The sequence below is a fragment of the Gymnodraco acuticeps genome, unplaced genomic scaffold (assembly GCF_902827175.1).
Source record: "Gymnodraco acuticeps unplaced genomic scaffold, fGymAcu1.1, whole genome shotgun sequence".
NCBI classification, from domain to species: Eukaryota; Metazoa; Chordata; class Actinopteri; order Perciformes; family Bathydraconidae; genus Gymnodraco; species Gymnodraco acuticeps.
In genome coordinates, this window is record NW_022990647.1 from 1,259,135 (window position 1) to 1,280,219 (window position 21,085).

At 39.2% G+C, this 21,085-nt stretch overlaps 1 protein-coding gene across 6 annotated transcripts in view; it reads right to left on the bottom strand.

The window, feature by feature from the left end:
* The window catches only part of stx1a (syntaxin 1A (brain)), a 59,658-nt gene that overhangs the window by 13,306 nt on the left and 25,267 nt on the right, over positions 1-21,085 (bottom strand). For all 6 annotated transcript variants that reach the window (XR_004570322.1, XR_004570321.1, XR_004570320.1 and 3 more), the window contains exons 3-6: positions 20,543-20,642; positions 3,466-3,540; positions 770-843; positions 336-444 (exon numbers count right to left, since the gene is read on the bottom strand). Coding sequence is in view for 3 of the 6 variants with exons in the window: in XM_034229362.1 (XP_034085253.1) it covers positions 336-444; positions 770-843; positions 3,466-3,540; positions 20,543-20,642 (358 nt within the window). In the remaining 3 variants the exon portion in view is untranslated. The remainder of the gene's footprint in view (positions 1-335; positions 445-769; positions 844-3,465; positions 3,541-20,542; positions 20,643-21,085) is intronic.

Genomic DNA, 21,085 nt, shown 5'->3' on the forward strand with positions numbered 1-21,085 from the left:
GTTGGTGAAGTCCCAGTGGTGTTGATCTATTATCTATTTAGTGCCTTTGTAAGCTTAAGGTTATTGGAAGATGGGTTTTATATTAAGACATTTCCTTTCCAAGATATCATGTTTAAAAGAATGGGACGATAAATAATAAATAATTCAGAAAAATATGCATAACACCTAGCTTTTGGCACGAATATCTAAATCCACATGAGTTTTGATACAAACTAGAAAACTGCAACACTATGACTGGGAAGAGATGCAGATGTGTAACTGTAATTCTCACAGTGTTATCACGAGTGCAGTCAGTATGAGGGTGGTGGAGGGTTTAGTCTCCCACGTCTACTCACTGATCTCCAGCTGTCTCTGAATGCGTCCCTTGCAGCGCTCCCTGTAATCCGACTGGGTGGTGTTGTACTCTGACATCACCTCGACAAACTTACGAGACAGTGTGGAGTGCTGGAGACACAGCGAGGAACAACAGCATCACACACCGACTTAATAAGTACTTTGAATTGTAAATGAACCGATGAGCAGCAGGTGCAAACATACAATGACATTCAGTGTCAGTGTGTCCCTAATACATACTGTAGTACTATTCTGAGTCAGTCTTGTGTATATAGTGTGTTCCCACTGAAGTGACAACATTAATTAAACTCAAAGCAGTCAGTGGGCATGCTAAAAGGCGAGAGGAATATGGAGGAACTGCAGGTAAAAGTGAAACAGTTCCAAGCAGATGTTGGCGAGCAACAATAAGTGTAAAGTACGTTTAATTGAACTGTACCTGCGTCTTACGTATCCTCAGGTCAGCTGATGACTTGTTCTGACTTTCTTCTTGCTCAATGGAGTTTTGGATACCTGCAAAGATACAATCAAATGTGCATTCAACATCAGCGAGAGTGCTCTCTTTTCAAATGAACAAAAAGATGAAATAAAACATTATGACTGCAGTCTTGTTAGTTGTCTTTAGAGGTTCATTACACCAAACCAAATACAAGTGTTGTATGAAACAAACTGCACTGATGATTTTAGTGTCCTTAGAGTTTTAGGATTTAGGATTAGGATGAGATTAAAAACCAATTTTTAATCTAAAATAAGTAATAACTCTCAGTAAGTAATAAAAATCCTTAATTGTTTTTCAGATATCTTAGTATCTAGTTTGTAGTTATTTTATATATGCACATCAGATACAGATTAGCCTTGTTGGCAATACCTTTGGATGTCAGGCTCCCTCAACAAAATGTATGAAAAAAATACAACATATAAAAGTACGAATCTAAGAAAAAAGATGATACAGAAATGTAAATATATGGATACATTAAATACAAATATACCGTTTTCTTTTGTAGAAACTAACCAATTTCTAATTCAACACATGGCTGCTTGAACAGCACTTTCCTTACTGCTGCCTCACATTCACACCTCAGCAAGTAATTGAAGAGGAGCCACTGCCAGCATAATAGCGTACATTCAAGACTGTCAATGTGAGGCCATGTGAAGCAATCCTCAATTGAATGTGAATTATACAGAGATGTCATGCCTGCTCATTTACATTCCAATGTTACTATCATTTGAACTGGGAGGAGACGGCTGTACCAGCTCCTGCACATTTTCCATCATCAGACCCTTTGTGAGATGTGTACACCTGCAGCTCTGAGTGAACCTACTGTACGCCTCCCTGTCTGCAAACAGCCTGAGCATATAATATGTTAACTAACAATTCATATCCACATTGTTTAGTTTAACATAGCAATAAAGCAACAGCCTTCTTCTCGGACAATAATGAGCTTTGTCATAAATAATTGGGTTACTATTTTTTTTTTAGCATATTCATAAACTGCATTTGATTGTGTAAGTGCCTCCTCTCTGTACTATGAAAACAAAGTCAAATCTAAATTATTTGTAACATTGAAATGTTGCCAAAACATTTGTGGGAATTATTAAAGCCACCCGTTGATCTTGGTAACTCTGTGTCTTCATAGATTCAGGCTCATCTCACCTACAAAGTGTATTGAAACCCTACTGAAAATGTAGTTAGTTTGTACTCTCAACACACATTATAAGTAACAAGTACTTTTAGAAAAGTTTTAAATTCAAATTTTTCAATTGAAAAAGGAGCTTTGTACTCTTTTCTAGTAAAAAAAACTTCTGAAGCAATTTGAGGGTGTCCCTTTCGCTAATGTTTACATGTCTGAAACTACCCCAAAATGTAAATTAACTCACTGAATCCCTGACATAGATCGAAAGTGATCTCAAGGCAAAAGGTACAGTAAATGACGTGAGTCCCTCTTGAGGATCTATCCCAGGATGTAGTTACGCACGCACGCACGCACACTAAGGTAACCTGTGGCAACAACTGATGTGGAGTGGAGTGGAGCCTCTGACGGAGCGTCAGAGGCCTGTGATGCAGAGCCTGCTCTGATTGATAGCACTTGTGTGTACCACTGTACATGTATGAGCACATTAAACTGTGTGAGTGTGTTTATATATGGCTTTAGTCCCGCAGTAGGAGAGAAAGGGGCTATTATCTTCTAGCCCTTTCTCATCACGTTATGCTCTACTTCCCTGAAACATACTGTATACAGATCTTTTATCCCTGACCTCGATTCTTTGACAACTGAGCCTGTTAGGGAGGCACAGGAGAGAGTTTTAGGTAATGTAAAAAAAGGTTATGTGATTGACAGAAGCTTTGCTTTTGAATATGGTAAACTCTTGGTATATGCCAAAAGAAAAAGGAGAAAGAGAAACATGCGTCAGAATTGTAGGCACATACACACAACACTGTACACTATAAGTATGTCAAGGAGTAAGATCTCAGACCAGCTTCATCCATTAGGCCTGCACAAAGTATGTTCTCGTAACATTAGTGTGTTACGTTTGCACACCAGTGTGAACAAAAGTGTGTCCATGCATATGAACCACATCCACCACCTCTGAAGCAAGTCAGACTCTTCACTGAGTTTAACTGAGGTTGTATGCTAGCTGTCAGAAGCTACAGTTCCCTGTCTCTCTATTGTTACCCTTTGTGATTTCATTATGAAACACTCATGAAAGAAGTAGTTGATTAAGTTTCTGTCGATTAATTTTCAACTTTGGTGGTAGGAACCTCCCTATATCTATGTATTGTAAAATCATTTATATCTCACAAAGCATCTCTGTATGTACTAAGTTTTACTCTGCAAAATATAGCAGGAGACCCTCTTACATAACTTAGATATTAGATTACTCTAAAAAGTGATATACCACCTCTGGGTGAAAATTGAAGAAGAGATACTTAATCTATTTTGCCAAACGTCAAAGCTCCTGGTCTAAAATGAACTTGGGAAGAGTTATTGGGGAGTATTTTGAAGTAAAAATGTGTAACGAAGTCTGTATGGAGCTGGCTCACGCTGAGAAGTCCATATGCAACTCATTAACTACTGAACATACTATTTTACGTTAGCTTCAGCAATTGAAAACAGAATAATTATATATACTCACTCTTTAATTTGGAGCGTATTTTGTTGGCCAACTTCTTGATGTCTGCCATGAGATCCTCCAGCTCCGCCTTGGTTTCTGGGGAAAGAGGACAGAACAGAGAGAGGAGAGATTTGTGGATTTAACTAACTCACACAAACCAGCCATTTTCACCGAGGCAGAATCAATACTGCCACAAGAAATAACTCTAAATGTCACTCTGAACAGAGACTAACAGCAAATGATCAGCTTCAGTATATCTCTGCATGTCTTGTACTCCTTTGTGCTTTTTATTTAGAATACCAGCATCCTTCACTTCCACAGTCCACTGTCCTCTTTCCATCTAGGCCCACACCCTGGAGACATAATACAACTCATGTGGGTTGATGGGTACATGTGGGTGCTGACAAGTAAGATTTGCTATTTTAGTAAGTAGAGGAATTACTTAAATCACGACGGACTGCAGCACCACCTCGGCAACAACAGGATGCAAAAACGATTTCATAATAAGTAAAAACCTCAAATATAAACGCAGAGGCACGTCGCAGCAGCTCTATTTGGGGATTCTCTTTTTTTGGTCAGTGATTGTTTATCACAAACAACGTATCTTCCACGTTTGTGCACAGACAGTATAGACGGTTCTTCTCATCAGTGCGAGCTTCAAAAGGCAGCAGCTCTGAAAGATAGGGTGACTGTCACTTCACGCTGCCATGTTGCTTATGATGAACTGAAGTTTTCTTTTAATCTTTTCTCCCTTCTGTCGCTTATTACAGCTACAGCCAAACCAACAGTTTCATAATCATATTTCACAGACACTTCAGATTGTTACACATGGGGGATTTTACCGAAAACACATTTTTATCAGATTTTTTAGGTCATGCTAATTTGCAGTAAACCCATTTTATTAAATGAGGCTGGTCTTAAAGATTGTATTTTGTAATTGCATAGACAATTAGATCAGAGGATAGGAGATAATCTTATGTTTAGGTTTAGTAGGTCACTTTCATCCCTCTCATCCCTTTAGCCACCTCTATTAAGCATTCATACAGAGTGTGTCAACATTTGTTAAAGTTACAAGCCAATAAAAGAGCATTAAAGAACAACCTTTCTTATAAATACATATTTACATTAATGTAACACATTGGTAAAGTAAGTTGTTACCCATCTAGTTTTTACTACATAGAGTCTGGAAATAGAGAAGAACAAGAGAATATAGCTTTAACATACTCCCTCTCTCCCCCCTTTTACCCTGGAGCGCTGATAGCCATTTTAGTACATTAACAGTGAGAAAGTAATTTAAAATCTTAATGCCATAAAAAAAAATCTCCATATGTTAAATAACCCCAGGAAGACAGAAGTCATAAAAAATGGTCTACTCAATCTAACTATTAAATCAAACCAAAACTGCCTGAAGTACTTTTTTATAATGAGTTTGTTTTTGTGTGCTACCTGCTTCTTTAAAGCTGCATCAATCATAAAGATTAACAATAGACTGGAAGTAGCCCTAAACTGGAACAGAACACAAACATCTGCATCTCATAACAGACAAAACCTCAATGGATTATTTTATACATTGCGTAAGAAAAACTTAAATTGCTACTAGATGTTTAATGTTTATGAAATATTTGCAAACACTTTGTAATAAATAAGAAGTATCTCCTTATCAGAAAAGCATGTTTTGTCCTTTACAGCTGCACTAAATGAGACGGAATGCTCTTCATGGTATTTTAAAACACTGACAGACAATTAGTGGAGGATCCACTAATATAATAAGGCATCATTTTATGCACATTTAACACATACAGTGTATGTCTGATGAATCCTAATCAGCAGCTTACACCAAACGCTCACTGGGACAAATCATGTTAAAGGGATAGTGAAAATCCGCGAATTTTGGGTTTAACTTGTGTATTTTTATTAAAAATAAGCATAATAAACAATTTTTTTTAATTTCATGCGCCTAGTTTCATTTTATTTTCAATTTTACTGCGCCCTCTCAATGAAACGAAATACTTCGGGAATCGTCGGGAATCTTCGGGTGATGACGAGAGCCAACCTGATCTCATCAGAATGCGTGACTCCACCACGCAACCTTAACACCACATTGCGTGGTGGAGTCACGCATTCTGCTACATTTGCGTGTCGGCACCACGCAAAAAACCCCAATGTAAAGTGAATGAGGCTCTTTTGTCGTGGTGCACACACGCATTTATACAACGTCCCGCAGTGAGCTTTTATTCTATAAAACGTTTTTAAAATCTACTTTATAGCTTGTAGTAACTCACGGGAGGCTTCTTTTATTTTATTTGTATTCATAATAATTTGTATTTGTCGTCAGAATGTATTATGGTGCATTAGTTACGAATTTTTGTTCTCAAAAAACAGTGCATTGTGTGTAATACAACTGTGATTTTTATTAAATTAGTTAGTTTTTAAGGAAGGCCAGAGCTTCAGCTGTGTCAATAGATTGTTCCCTTTAGTTAACGTTATTTAAAAGATAATGATCATGTCCCCTTTATTGTATTACGAGCGTCCATTCCCATTGGATAACGGAGAATTTTACACCCGGAAGTGAGTATTCTCTTTACTGTCGATTGATTTTACAGTGATATCTGAACTACTCATCAACTCAAAAACACAAGATTATCCTTGTTAATTACACAACATTGATTGGTTTAAATTGTGTACAATGCTTTTGTATTTTTCCCCTTCGATTCGGAGAAACGAATATTTGTTCGGAGTTTTTGGATGGCAGAAGACACTACACTACCCAGAATCCTCAGCTATCGTTTGGGACTACACCATGTGCTTAGCTTGACAAACCCCGTGATCAGTCCCAAGCTCTGTGATTGGATGTTGGAGTGGCAGTGCGCGAAGTTTACACGGAGCGTCAAAAAGCACCTTGAAATGGAATGAAACCCATCGACGGCACACTATTCAAAACAGGAATCGAACGTGTCCTATCCCCCCACCCCCCCTTAGGTTGCAGGCTCCTCCAACAGTGCAACACAATAAAACAGATACACAGAAAAAATAGTGAAATAGTGCAATAAGAGTCTATATACAGATTGATTGGAATCTTTTTAAATTTTTATTTAACCTTTATTTAACCAGATAAAAGCATTGAGATACAATCTCATTTTCAATGCTGACCTGGCCAAGAAGTTAGCAACGTTACACATAACACATAACACACACACATATAAAAGAGAACATAACTAAGAAAACAAAAGACAAAAAAGCAGTCACTACATTGTGAATATGATATATTAGATAAATAATTTCTAAGTAGCAGCCAGATGAATGTTATGGATGTTGTTTCTAAGTTCAGGTGTTTCATAGTCTTATGGCCTGTGGGATGAAGCTGTCCCTGAGTCTGGTGGTTTTAGTCCGGATGCTGCGGTACCGCCTGCCAGACGGCAGCAGACAGAACAGTTTGTGGCTGGGGTGATGGGGGTCTTTTATAATCCTGAGGGCTTTCTTTAAGGTTAACGTGGTGTTTTTACTCCACTACATTTATTTTAGTTACTTTACAGATTTGGATTAATGATGTGAAATATAAACAACCCTTAAATCAGACTTTAGTTACACCTGAGTAAAATTCAGGGAAGGTGATTGTCAAGTGCCAACAATCAGGAGAGATATTTGATAGTTGGTGCTCGAGAAGACTAAACATGTATCTGCAGATCCGTATAAAGCATATTCATTACTCTTTATTCTCTAATCGTTCATTAAAGACTGCATATAATTGATATTTTGCACATCCCTTTCAAGATTTCAAGATTTTCAAAGGTTTATTGACATATCATATACACAACTACGGTGTAGTTATGCAATGAATGAAAAACTTGGGTCACAGGTTCCTCAACAGTGCATTACAAGACATCTATCAATATGTGTGTACCTCCACCATTAAACTGTCATATTCTGCACATTTCTTATACTATCTACATAAGAGTATAATTAATGTGTATAATATCAGTTAAAATAAATGCTTCAACATAGTTAACATTGCAGGAAAGTTGATTGTCAAGTTCCAAAACAAACCATGCAATATATTAGACGTTAAGCACTTTGTCAGGCTTAATATGTATCTGTAGATAGATACCCCCAACGCTTTTTTCTTATTTAAAAGAAGACCTTAGCCTAAAGTATTCTTTAATGTTTAAATAAAGCCTTATTAGTTTGTCTGTTTTGCACATCCTCCTATCAGGCACTAAACTGTTTTGTTGTAGATATTATTTACAGTATCTTCTTGATATTTTCTATTCTATATTTATATCATTGACCTTCTACTTTCCCACTATTTTGTATGTACTCTTAATATTTAAATGTTTTCATCAAATATAACACATTCAAAAGTGCTTTACAAAAATGAAAGACATTAAGAAAAATGCATTTTAAACAGTCATTAAAAAGCAACATAATCTTCCTGCATTGCAATTACTCCAAACGTGTAATAACGTGCTTTAACCAGTAGGAGGTGCGGGTTAAAAAACTGTCAAGTTTAAAGTGTTAACAAAATAAAATATATTGCTGTTTCTGGTTTAGTTTACGACGGATATATGTTGTTATTGTTTTGATATTTGTAACAAAAGCGATGGAAAAACCCCACAGTAACACAGAAAATATGGTCTTAACATGACCCAGCGGTCTAGTAGTTAATAAAAAACAATAATATCAAAACAGATTATTACTACTAACTTTATTGTGAAATTAAAACAGAACGGTAAAAGAATAGTTTCCGGTCTATTCTGATGCCCGATCTCTGTAGATAAATAAAGAACTACGATAGATGTGTAATATTTAATGCAGCCAAACCATTTATTACAATGCATTCATGTGATGACTTTCAAAGAGTAAAGCAAGCACTGCTGAATAAAGTATGATTTTATCTTTTACGAAACGTTTTTTTTTCATATGGAATGCAGTTGGAGGTCAACCAATCACAGAGCTTGAGGACTGATCACGGGGTTTGTCAAACAGAGCACATGGTGTAGTCCCAAACGATAGCTGAGGATTCTGGGTAGTGTAGTGTCTTCTGCCATCCAAAAACGCCGAACAAATATTCGTTTCTCCGAATCGAAGGGGAAAATACAAAAGCATTGTACACAATTTAAACCAATCAATGTTGTGTAATTAACAAGGATAATCTGGTGTTTTTGAGTTGATGAGTAGTTCAGATATCACTGTAAAATCAATCGACAGTAAGGAGAATACTTACTTCCGGGTGTAAAATTCTCCGTTATCCAATGGGAATGGATGCTCGTAATACAATAAAGGGGACATGATCATTATCTTTTAAATAACGTTAACTAAAGGGAACAATCTATTGACACAGCTGAAGCTCTGGCCTTCCTTAAAAACTAACTAATTTAATAAAAATCACAGTTGTATTACACACAATGCACTGTTTTTTGAGAACAAAAATGTGTGACTAATGCACCATAATACATTCTGACGACAAATAAAAATTATTATGAATACAAATAAAATAAAAGAAGCCTCCTGTGAGTTACTACAAGCTATAAAGTAGATTTACATTTTTATAGAATAAAAGCTCACTGCGGGACGTTGTAGAAATGCGTGTGTGCACCACGACAAAAGAGCCTCATTCACTTTACATTGGGGTTTTTTGCGTGGTGCCGACACGTAAATGTAGCAGAATGCGTGACTCCACCACGCAATGCGGTGTTAAGGTTGCGTGGTGGAGTCACGCATTCTGGTGGGATCAGGTTGACGAGAGCATAGGAAGACGGGCACAAACAATGGCGGACATTCAATAGCATTTGAATAGCCGACCTTTATTATGGTACCGAGTATATTGCCATAAATATGATGATTGATTATCAGTAAAAAATTCTACGTGACACAACGACATTGGATTAACCTTGAGATGCGTTTTTATTCCGTTGAACACAACTTTTGATCACAAATCAAAAAAGGTAAGACGTAATTATTGTAATATTTTTGGAACCGGATGTTGTTTACTTTCTCTTTTCTGGCTGATAGCTCCAGGAATTCGAGGTCTTACAGTGATGACATTACATGTGTGGAATCTGTGGAGTCTCAGCTTTAAATCGTATATCTTGTTTGTGCAGTTAAGATAGTAATAAGGGCATTTCTACCGTGTGTTGTGTGTAAAAAAGCGTTAGCATTAGTTAGCATTGTTTCGCTCAATGCTAATTCAAAGGCTTGGTATTACTCTTGTGTTTTTTCTAGCTAACAATTGTTCTTATTGTCAGTTAGCGGAGTTTCTTACCTTTAAAAGGGTATGAAACATTAATAGTTTCATAAATGTTAAGAAGCCCTGAGACATGTGAGAGAAAAAAAAACTGTGGGAGGGGTCCACTGGGGGGACCTTCAGGCTTAACTGGTTAACAATGATTAATATTTGTAAAGGCTACAGGTGATCTTAAGATGCGTGAGCTATGCTTAGGGACCTACCAGTCAAGATTATTTGTGCGTAGGGGTGCATCATCTGGCGCCTGGTCCTGGTCATCCTCGCCATTGCCCATGCCGTGAACCATCACCTCGGGCTCGAACAAATAAGGACGTAATGGTCCATCGTCTGGCTCAATATTGTCACCATCGTCGCTTACTGAACCGGATTCAGATTCAGTTCCTAAAACGACATTTTCGTAGGAAAGCCGAGAGGATGTTTCTGACTCGCTATCATCACTGGATACCTCGTACAATCCTTCTTCTTTGTCTGGTATATTTGCCCTTCCACGTTCATTCTGCATAGACGCCATGGTTTGTTATCGTATCGTCTTCCTAAGTTTTCGTCACTTCCGGTTTGGCTGAGTCGAACATTTCGTTTCTAAAAAACTTCGGGGAAGCTGCAATAAAGTGCTTCTAACATGCGTAAGGCAATTATTATATTTTTTTAATCAGGTGTGATTGTTTTGGTACGTAATTATGCTTGTATATAAGTTAAAACGAAACTATTTGAGGTTCCATTTCCACTATCCCTTTAAATGATAACATACAAATATAACAGCTCAGTGGAGGTAGAGCATCTATTACAACATGTTTGGCAAAGTATTACAAAGGTTTATTTTGCTGTAAAACAAACTGCAACCATATCAGCTAACATCAGCCTGTGGTACATCCAGCTCAGAGGAACAAAGTGGTAGACGTGTGTTTACTGATAACTTCCAACGTATCATGCCCGGCTGAATAAAGGTTAATGTAAGATAGCTGGAGCATAGGCAGGCATTTATGTTTCGCTTTTTTTTTTCAGTCAAGAGATGATAGGAAATGAGGTGACAGAAAGGAGAGAAATGTTCAAAAGAGGTTCCTGACTCATGTGATGTAATACACATTTCTGTGAATGTAAGGCACGAACAAGGGTCAAGAAAAAAAGACTTAGAAACATATCTTAACATTTACTAAGACGTGGACGTAGCAATCTCGGTTTGAGAGCCTCCAGCTATACTACAATATGCTTAGCATATATTTTAATACATTCCCCAATGCAGAGAAATAGTCAGGGTCAAAGACTGAGCTGAAGAGGTGGGCTGAGGTCCTGAGGGCAAAATAAGCTGTGGTGTGTGTGTGTGTGTGTGTGTGTGTGTGTGTGTGTGTGTGTGTGTGTGTGTGTGTGTGTGTGTGTGTGTGTGTGTGGTGTGTGTGTGTGTGTGTGTGTGTGTGTGTGTGTGTGTGTGTGTGTGTGTGTGTGTGTGTGTGTGTGTGTGTGTGTGTGTGTGTGTGTGTGTGTGTGTGTGTGTGTGTGTGTGTGTGTGTGTGTGTGTGTGCGCGTGTGCGGTTTGCTTTGCAGATCAAAAATGATCTGTCTAGGAATGCAAACTGTTATCTTTCATTTGGATTTTTTTTTTTTTAATCATATCCCACTTCAGATACACCTTTAAGGAGAATTGTCGCCCTCTTTTCTGTGTAACCATAGCAACCTCTGGTAACCTGCTCCATGAGGTCAGCAGCACCAGCATCTCAGAGATAATGACATAAACACTGAGCGCCGTTTGGCGCCGTGTGTAAAGCTATGGTTTGTGGTTTATGTGTGTTAAGGAGTTAGATTAGATTTCACCATGGTGGTTACCAAACAGACGAGGCCAACCGGCGCGATCAAGTGTCGATTCAGCCTCATTATTGTCCGTTGAAAAAGAGGAAGAGAGCTGATTAATAAGTAGAGGAAGAAGTGAGAGGAAACCATATTAGAGGGCATAACTGAGGAGTCAATTGAGCTGTGGCTTCACACTCCATCCCTCTCCCAGACGCTCTCAAATGAAATCTTCAGGTCACGCTTGTTGCCATCATTAAGACTGTGTTGCTATGGCGATGTGTGCAGTCGGTCCTCTCACTAGCATCAGATTGTTTCAAAGTGGCAGAGGGAAAGATTTGCTCTAAGCAGGAAGAAACGCAGGAAATGCAAAAGCTAGAAGAAAGGTAAAATAAATGGTGTTCCAGAAAAGAAGACAAATTGCTTGTCTGTTTATGGAAATGATCCAGCCTTTAAAAGAATAAAATTACCATCTTGTGACACTTTTAAAAGGTTTGTGTCGTCTGTGAGAACCAATTTGCTCGGGGATAAAAAACGCTGACAGCCGTTGTTTGTTTTAGGATATTATTTATTTTACAATATGAAAATATATGAAACGCCAGACTTATCCTTGAAATGCAACAAAGGTCCCCAAAAGGACTTAAAACTAGTAATAATGTCTAACTAAATAATATTAGTAACTGATAGTTAGATGATTACACTGCAGGCGTCTTCAATCATCCCGGGAGTTGGCACTAAACTGGAAACAATTTCAATTTGCTTTTTTGCCCAAACAAAATCAGACCAAATGACAACAATTCAGAGAACCAAAGCAGACCTAACAGAGACACGCTAATGTAACACTTCCCAATTCCAACCAAGGACACTGAAGTCACAAAGCTGACCGATTGACATTTGATCGAAAAGGTTGAGCTAACAAAGAATTGCAGCAGTAATAAGACAGTCCAATCCCTTTAGTACAAGCACATGAGCATTACATCTTTGTGAAATCAACCCACAGCAAAGTGTTATAATTGCTGCACTTAACACTAATGAATGAGCCACTCACTGAAAAGCATGAATGAATTTGAATGTTCAATGTTATTTCTTCGAACAGTGCCAGGCTAAGCCAAGTTAGTTGGCTGCTGGGTTTATATCTGAAGTACAGACACAAGAGGGGCAAGAAAATGAATAAGCATACTTCCCATGATTTCAAACTGTTCCTTTAACCTGCCCCTTATACTGCATATCAGTCCCAATATCACAGCTGCTAGCGTGGTGGACACCAACAATATGCCAACGAAGTGAGTAGACCTATACTGGTATTTGTTTGCCGACATCTGATTTCACATGGACTAAAATCAGCCAACATGTCTACTTATCAAGATGGTACCTACATCAGACCGCAGTATATATCTGAGATTATAAAGATGAACATCCTGGTAGTTCTTGCCAACTCCTTTAGCATCAACCCGACACCAGCCTTGGTTCTACAGTAGCAGCTTTTATTGTCCTGTACCTCAGGGGCGGTTCTAGGAGGGGGCCAGTGCCCCCCTAACACTGACCTCTGACCCCCCTGTGGCCCCCCTAACAATGAAAAGTTTTTTTTTGTTTTTTTTTAAATGTATATTTTCTGGTACTCGGTTTGCCAAAAACCGCAGGATTTTGTTGCTGTAATGTGAGATTGTGCAGACACCCTTATGTAAAGTAGAGATGTAACTGTTGGTCTAGAACCGCCACTGCTGTACCTTAAAAGCTACCTCCTGTATAAGAACACCATCTGGGTTTCCTCTTGCCTGTCTATTATTATATCGACACAATGTGTGTGTGTGTGTGTGTGTGTGTGTGTGTGTGTGTGTGTGTGTGTGTGTGTGTGTGTGTGTGTGTGTGTGTGTGTGTGTGTGTGTGTGTGTGTGTGTGTGTGTGTGTGTGTGTGTGTGTGTGTGTGTGTGTGTGTGTGTGTGTGTGTGTGTGTGTGTGTGTGTGTGTGTGTGTGTGTGTGTGTGTGTGTGTGTGTGTGTGTGTGTGTGTGTGTGTGTGTGTGTGTGTGTGTGTGTGTGTGTGTGTGTGTAATGTCAGTGTACCTTGACACCCGACGAGACACCAGGCCACTTCTGTTTCCTCCACTCTCTCTCAGGGTGAATTGCTGCCACTCTAAATGCTAACTTGCAGTCATTTATCTTTTTCTTCATCTCGCTACCTCTCTTTTCCTCCCTCTACTCTCTCTGTAAATATATTACCAGTGTTTGTACCGCTTATTGATCGTCTAGAGTCCAGTTGTCTGATGTTTCGGAGAGACAGAATGTGAGCTCATCCCTCAAACATCCCTGATATTTGCTAATGACAAACTGACAGCAGAGATAAAATGTAAATGCCATACAAAACACTACACTAACCTACAATGATCATTTAGACTTCAGATTTTACTCATTTTCTATGATGAATAGTGAATAAATACACACATGAGCAAAAAAGGACAAATAGATATTCAGTAGTCACTTCAAAGTTGCCATTATTATTCCAACCAACTTGATTATGTTTTGATGTTTTTAGTGTTGTAAATTGTTGTAATTTACCAGTGGTAAAGTGGTATAGTCATATGATTTTGTTCAAACACATGGTTTCCCTTATAGTGGTAAACAAGGAGAAATTAATATTTAATGAAGCCCGACACCTTGATCCACTGTCAGACATAAAGTAAAAGGTGTTGGGAAGCTGTCATGCAAATGTGCTAACCTTTTATTCATCAAGAATCAACTTAGAAATTCAATAGACCAATATATTTTGTTGTCATAGTGTCTACAACTGATATATCTATTTGGGCACAACTCAAGAACAGATGAGGGTGTTGTACATGTTTAAGTCTTTGTCTAACAGTCTGGTCCGTCTCTTTCTCCTGCAACATCTTCAGAGACACGTTAACTGTGAGTGTTACCGTCACTCTGAAACCTCCCCTGCCTCCCAACACTTGACATTTCCATCAAGAGGCATGACCTCACTGCCCGCTGGCTCAGGAGTCAAGAGGACAGGGCCACATTTATCTTTTTAGATTTGACCTCCGTTATATATGCTTAATTGTGCGTGTGTGTGTGTGCGTGCGTGTGTGTGTGCCCTTGGACTTGACATCCTATTAACCTCCCTTTAAGAGGGATACTATTATTCCACGGTATAAATGAGTGTCTTTAATTGCTATAACAGCGCACCATTTCAGAAATTAAGAGAGAGAGAGATGTAAGCGATAATAGAGAAAGCAATAAAGGAGAGAAACAAAGAAACAATATTCTTTAAGAAGAACCAAGGGAATTCAGAGAGCTTTAAAACACTTTCACATTTTGGGTGAGGGTGGAGGAGCTCTGGCAAACAGCGCTGCGAGGGTGGGAGCACACTCAGCCAAAATCTGATACCAGAAATAGTAACACTCACAGGCTGCGATTAAAACAAGCTTCTCCAGAGCTGCAAGTTGAGGACTTTTAAGAGTCAGAGTAAGGATGCTCTTTAGAAACTGGAGGCAGGAGATGTCAGAGGGCACAAACACTAAGTGGTTGGAAAAACAGACTGAGAAATGTTGTTAAATAAACTCTCAGTGTTAAGGAGCAGATTCTCTTCATTTCATTTAACAAAAATATTAAGTAAATTTTGCAACTTTGAATTAGATCAGCAACAATTAAAACTGAGTATTTGTACTTTATACTCAAACATGTATTAGGTAAACAACTGGAATTGCAGTTGACTCTGGTCCAGAGTGAAAATGCTGATGTGAAAATTGAATATTATACAAACAAAAGAAAATGAACATTACATTTTTCTTCTTTGTTTGCGACAAGCCACATTGAGCTGCTCAGTTTACATTGTAGACTTATTTTCTAGCCGGCAGCAGTTGGAGACGATCCAACACTCAGCAGTCAGAAGTGCTAAAAGAAAACACACATTTAAATTCCCTCTGGTGTTCAGTTAGTTTTGCATTGATTTTTACCTCCTCTAGGTAACATAGACAGCAGTGCCAAGTATTGCTCCAAGCTGCTCGTCTCAAATTGTTTTAATGTACAAAACAGGAAGAGCATTAAGTGCAGCCGGATCAATGTTTCATGATCACTTCTCAGGTTTCCTCCAACAGTCCAAAGACATACATGTTAGGCTGGTGGTAGAACAGAGAATTGCCCCTTAGTGTGATTGTATTGTCATGTTTATGTGTGAGATGTAATTACGTGGACGGATGATCTTGTTTTTGTTATTAATTAACTGGAATTTAGTTGGGAAATTTGTTGTTTTGTGCTTTTGTTCACTAATTATTCCCAGTAGTTTTTAAAATAACACCATAAACTCAGTGTAAGATGATCAAACACTTCTAAATTCCCTTTTGCCTTTCACAAACTATACAACATTATTTATAACAATAGCCCAGATTCTCTGGCTTTGACTATTATTACTACTTAACAATGTACACTTGGACATGGACTATGGTGGTATGTCCCTGTTCACACACGACTGCCTGGCCACACACAGCTCCAACACCATCGTGAAGTTTGCTGACGACATGACCGTCATCGGCCAGATCACCGACGGCGACATCTTGGTGCCAGGATAACAACCTCCATCTCAACATCAGCAAAACCAAGGAGCTGATTGTGGATTACAGGAAGCAGCAGAAAGAGGGACACACCCCCCATCACCATCAATGGGACTACGGTAGAGAGTCAGCAGCTTCAGGTTCCTCAGGGTCCACATCACTGACATGGACTCACCACACTAACACCATCACCAAGAAAGCTAGACAGTGGCTCTTCTTCCTCCGCAGGCTGAGGAGGTTCAACATGGACTCCAGGATACTCTGCAACTTCTACAGGTGCACCATAGAGAGTCCTGACTGGCTGCATCACGGCCCGGTACGGCAGCTCCACCGCCCTCAATCGTAAGGCTTTACAGAGGGTGGAGAAAACTGCACAGAACATCACCAGGACGGAGCTGCCATCCATGGAGGACCTTTACTCCCAGCGCCTCAGGAAGAAAGCCCTCCAGATAATAAAAGACCCCCATCACCCCAGCCACAAACTGTTCTGTCTGATGCCGCAGCATCCGGACTAAAACCACCAGATTCAGGGACAGTTTCATCCCACAGGCAATAAGACTGTTAAACACCTGAACTTCTGAAACAAAATCCATAACATTCATCTGGCTGCTACTTGGAAATGATTTATCTAATATATCATATTCCAATCACTTGTAGACTTTTATTGCACTATTTCACAATTGTACTATTTATTTCTGTATTTACTTGCTCTATTTTTTCTGTTTTTCTGTTTTATTGTGGAGCCTGTGACCTAAGATTTTCATCAACATAACTACACTGTATTTATGTACGTATAACAAATAAAAGCCTTGAACCTTGAACTGTCTAATGGAGCAAAAACAGTTCTTATGGGTGAGTATTTTTATTCTAGTGACATACACCTGTAACGGAGGTGATCTCTGGGGCCATAGATCTCGGCCTCCGTTACGGATTCTGTAGCTTCATTGGTGGCAAAGTGTAGTTTGTGCATCTGTCTGTGTTTTAGTTTGTCTGTCTCTGTTTCCTGGTTTTATGTTGAAAAGTGTTCCCCTATCCCCATGTCTGTTGCTGATTGTGTGCACCTGGTGCCCTGTGTTGTCTCCTCCCCCCTCACCTGTGTCCTGTTGGTTTGATTAGTGTGGGTGTGTATTTAGGCTCTGTTGCCCTGTCTGTTTGGAGGCTGGTAGTGTGGTGGCTGGTGACTGTGCGCACAGGAGCAGCAGATTGAGGCTGTGTCATGTGTATGAGTTAATAAATGCCCACACCGGGTTGTATGTTTGGACGTTCTGCCTCTGCCTCCTTGCTTGGTCGGGCCGCTCAATTGTCAGCTTCACAACACCAAACCCACATGGGCTTACAAGACAACCTACATTAAATTCAGAGGAAAGACAAAACAGAAGGACACACACACACACACACACACACACACACACAACTCCCAGCCAAAAACCTTGTATAGAAGTATTAATGGCAGATATAATATCAACAAAGGCTGGGCAGTAGAATGCAACCTAATCCTATCATTAAGGTGAAGAAAGAAGGGAAAAGACAGCTAAAGGCAATTAGCCGTACCCAGCCATCAAACGTCTAAACGTCTCATTTAATTTTATATATAATCCTCCCACTCTCAAAGGAAAAGCTGAGCGTAAAGGTCACTGATGCTCCAGCAGGAGAAGCAATCATCACTGACTTTTGGCCTTTCATTGATCTATCAAGAACAGGCTCATCCATCAAAATAACGAGCGGCACAAAGCTAATAAACAATGCTAGAAAACGAAACAAATACTGCAATTACTTAATGGCCCATGTGAATTCAATCATGCTTCTAAAAATAAATTGCAATTGTCTCTTCCCTTCCTGCATTAGAGGAATTTGCTCATGAGGAAACACAGGTTCAATACCCATTATGACCTGATGGCTATTACCTAATCTATCATTACTGAACGTACTACCGTTCAGAGATGCAGCGCACAGCCCACACAAACACACAACATCCTTAACAACCACTAAGTAAAAACAAGCACTCACACACAGACACAAATACACACATTGTATTGAAATGTGTGCGTGTGTGTGTTTACTGGAGATGACGAGGGAATGTCTTTGGGAGTAAGAGGAAGTTGTGGTGGTGGTCGGGTTGTAAAGATGGCCAGGTGAGTGGTGGCTGGAGAGATGTGATGTGATTATGAAACCGTGACAGAAACACAAGGTTAACCGCCGTACAATTTTACGCTGAGTTGTAACACACTTAAAGTCTCAGCGCCTATTTCAGATAAAGACTGAGAAGGGAAGGATTAAGATTTGAAACCATGAGAAAAAAAAGCGGAAGACACTCAAGTTCTGTCTGGTAAGACAAACAGAAACAGAACAGATTCCTCTCACCACAGGGAGGAACATGAAATAATGCCAGACTTTATATTGCAAAACAACCGACAGAAAAAGCATTCATATAAAAATTATGAAAGACCACACTGGTCTTTGATATGCGTAACATTTTCAATACAAAAATGAATCAGCGCACATCTAAAAGCAAATTAGACTTCACATTAAAATGTCATTGTGCAATTAGTTTTGGTGACACACTCCATTGGAGGCTGACGCACAGAAATGTCACTGTTACGACAGCAGTCACAGGGACAGACACTTTACACACACATCTACAAACGACAGCACTGCAAAGCTCTGATTGCCTGCAAAGAAAACCTGATTTCTAGGAACTCTATTTATTTAAATACCCTTTTTCCAACGTCTACCATTTCTTGGAAGAAACTGGCACATTGCTGCTATTCTCCTACTGTACCAAATCAAAGATGTAGGCATATTGGTTTGATTTGGCCCACAGAGCAAGTCAGTGATGCATTTGTGTAATCAGTGAAATATCTTGACAGCTATTGGACAGTTTTCAATGAAATGTGTTACAGGTATTCATGATGCCCAGGAAATCAATCACGATGAATTGGTGATTCTCTGATTGACTTGCCTTACAACATAAACCATGCTTTATTTGTGGATATAGTCCAGAAAAGCATTGACAGTGAGCTAATATCAGATACATATACTATGCACAAAATGTCATGCTTTAAAACAAATAGTTTATTTCTTACAATTTAGAAATAAAAATCCCCAACTTCATTGCTTGATTAAAAATGTATCTGGGGCGCATTATGTTTCCAAACAAAAAATGAAGCAAATTGGTATATAAATTAGATTTATAAGAGGAAGAGCTGAACACACATACTGCACAAGCACACGTACACAACATCAAATGCTGCTCATGAGATAGGGTCCTTGATGATGGTATTCAGATAACTCCAGTCCGTCCAGTCCGTCAGTGATCACAAAGCAACCGGCAGACAGCGAAAAACACGCTGACCTCGGTGTAATGAACGACCATGACATTTAAATTTGCTTTGCACATTTCTCAGGCACAGACACACATACCCTGAGCATCGATTTCAGCCACAGAGGAAGAAACCTGTGGAATAATTTGTATCTTGAATGCAGCACCTTGCCGCTCCCCTCTGTGTGTCATCTGCACACAACGACTAGTTAAAGAGCTCATTTTATGCCCGCTGCTGCAAGCAGATCGATGCTTTTTCAGGTTTGTGCAAGGAATCAAGGAGAGGAAAAGGGAATGGGCGATGTTACTAGTGTGATCAACATCCTCCTTGTGAAAGCAGCGGTCCAGATCAATGCTCTGACATATATGAGAGGAGAAGGTGTGAGAGAACTGAGATGGGAGAGCAGAAAGACAGTGGGAAAGAAGGATTGTAGCATCCAGCACGTACTTCACAAAAGTAAAGAGAACAGTGGTTAAAGCGGGCAAAGAGAAGTAAAATAAACTGAGATGGTGTTCATGGCAGGCTAACAGGTAAAGACAGGACTTAGAAGCAATGAAGAGGAACAGAAAAGTGGAGAAAATGGACAAGGGTGTAAGAGATTTCACAGTGAGAGCCTAACACGCTCAAAAGGACAGAGAGCACTGATTAGTGTGAAATGATGGCTCTCAACAGTCAACAGGCAGGCCTTTTGCTTCTATGACCAATTCCTTTTCGTTTTCATTATTTTTTTAAGAATGTAAAAATGGTTCTTTCTTTGAAATAAATGAATGTTAGCTGTTTACAATTTGTTTTTGAAGGATAACTGTGACAATATTGTGAAATGGAGCTGTAGAAGGATACACATTGATACACTCTATTCTGATTGACAGGTTGCTGTTGAAAAGACTAGGCCACGTCCTAATACTTACCCTGCTGTATTAACTGTCAATCAGACAATACAATTAAAATAAACATCAAGCTGTATTGAAAAATACTTGAAACTTGTGGAAATGTTTACTGTTAAACGAATACATTGAGACTTAGTGTAATTTGTTTTATAGACTTCTATCCAACTGAGAATTGGATTTCTTTTTGTAACCAGTGGAGGAGCCAGTTTACAGTATTTTGCATCCCTATAGTTGTGAAAGTCTCTGTGTGTTGAACTTGAGTGAATTATGCTTGAGGTAATAAAACAAGAGTAAACTGTATACAAAATTGAAAAAACAGCCTTACTCTCATCTGGGTTGGGTGAAGCGAGGATGGCGCTGTGATTCCTCTTCACCTCCTCAACTTTCTCTGCCAGAGACTCAATAAAACCCCGGATCTCCTCCACCTGTCGAGAGAGAGAGAGAGAGAGAGAGAGAGAGAGAGAGAGAGAGGCACTTTAGATCTCCTCAGTGCTGAGGCAGGAAGTAGCAGTGATTAGTGTGAGTGATGTTGATAGAAACCGAACAGAAAATGTCATTATCGTATTAGAGGCAGAATGAAAGCAAAGGGAAGCAGGCTAAAGTGGAGGAACACACAGATATTCAAAGTTTTTCATATGTACTGTATCCGGTCTCATTCATCATCCATTTTGTGACCTTTACAAATAGTGAAGTAATCTCTGTGTTTGTGTGTCGTGTGTTGACAAAACTACAGGCTGATTTCAAACACAGTCTCCACACTCCCCGGAAGGTTTTCTATGAGATTTTGAAACCTGGCTGCAGAGATCTGCTCCAACTCAGCCACGAGAGCATTAGTGAGGTTGTCCGCTGATGTTGAGCGGTAATGTCT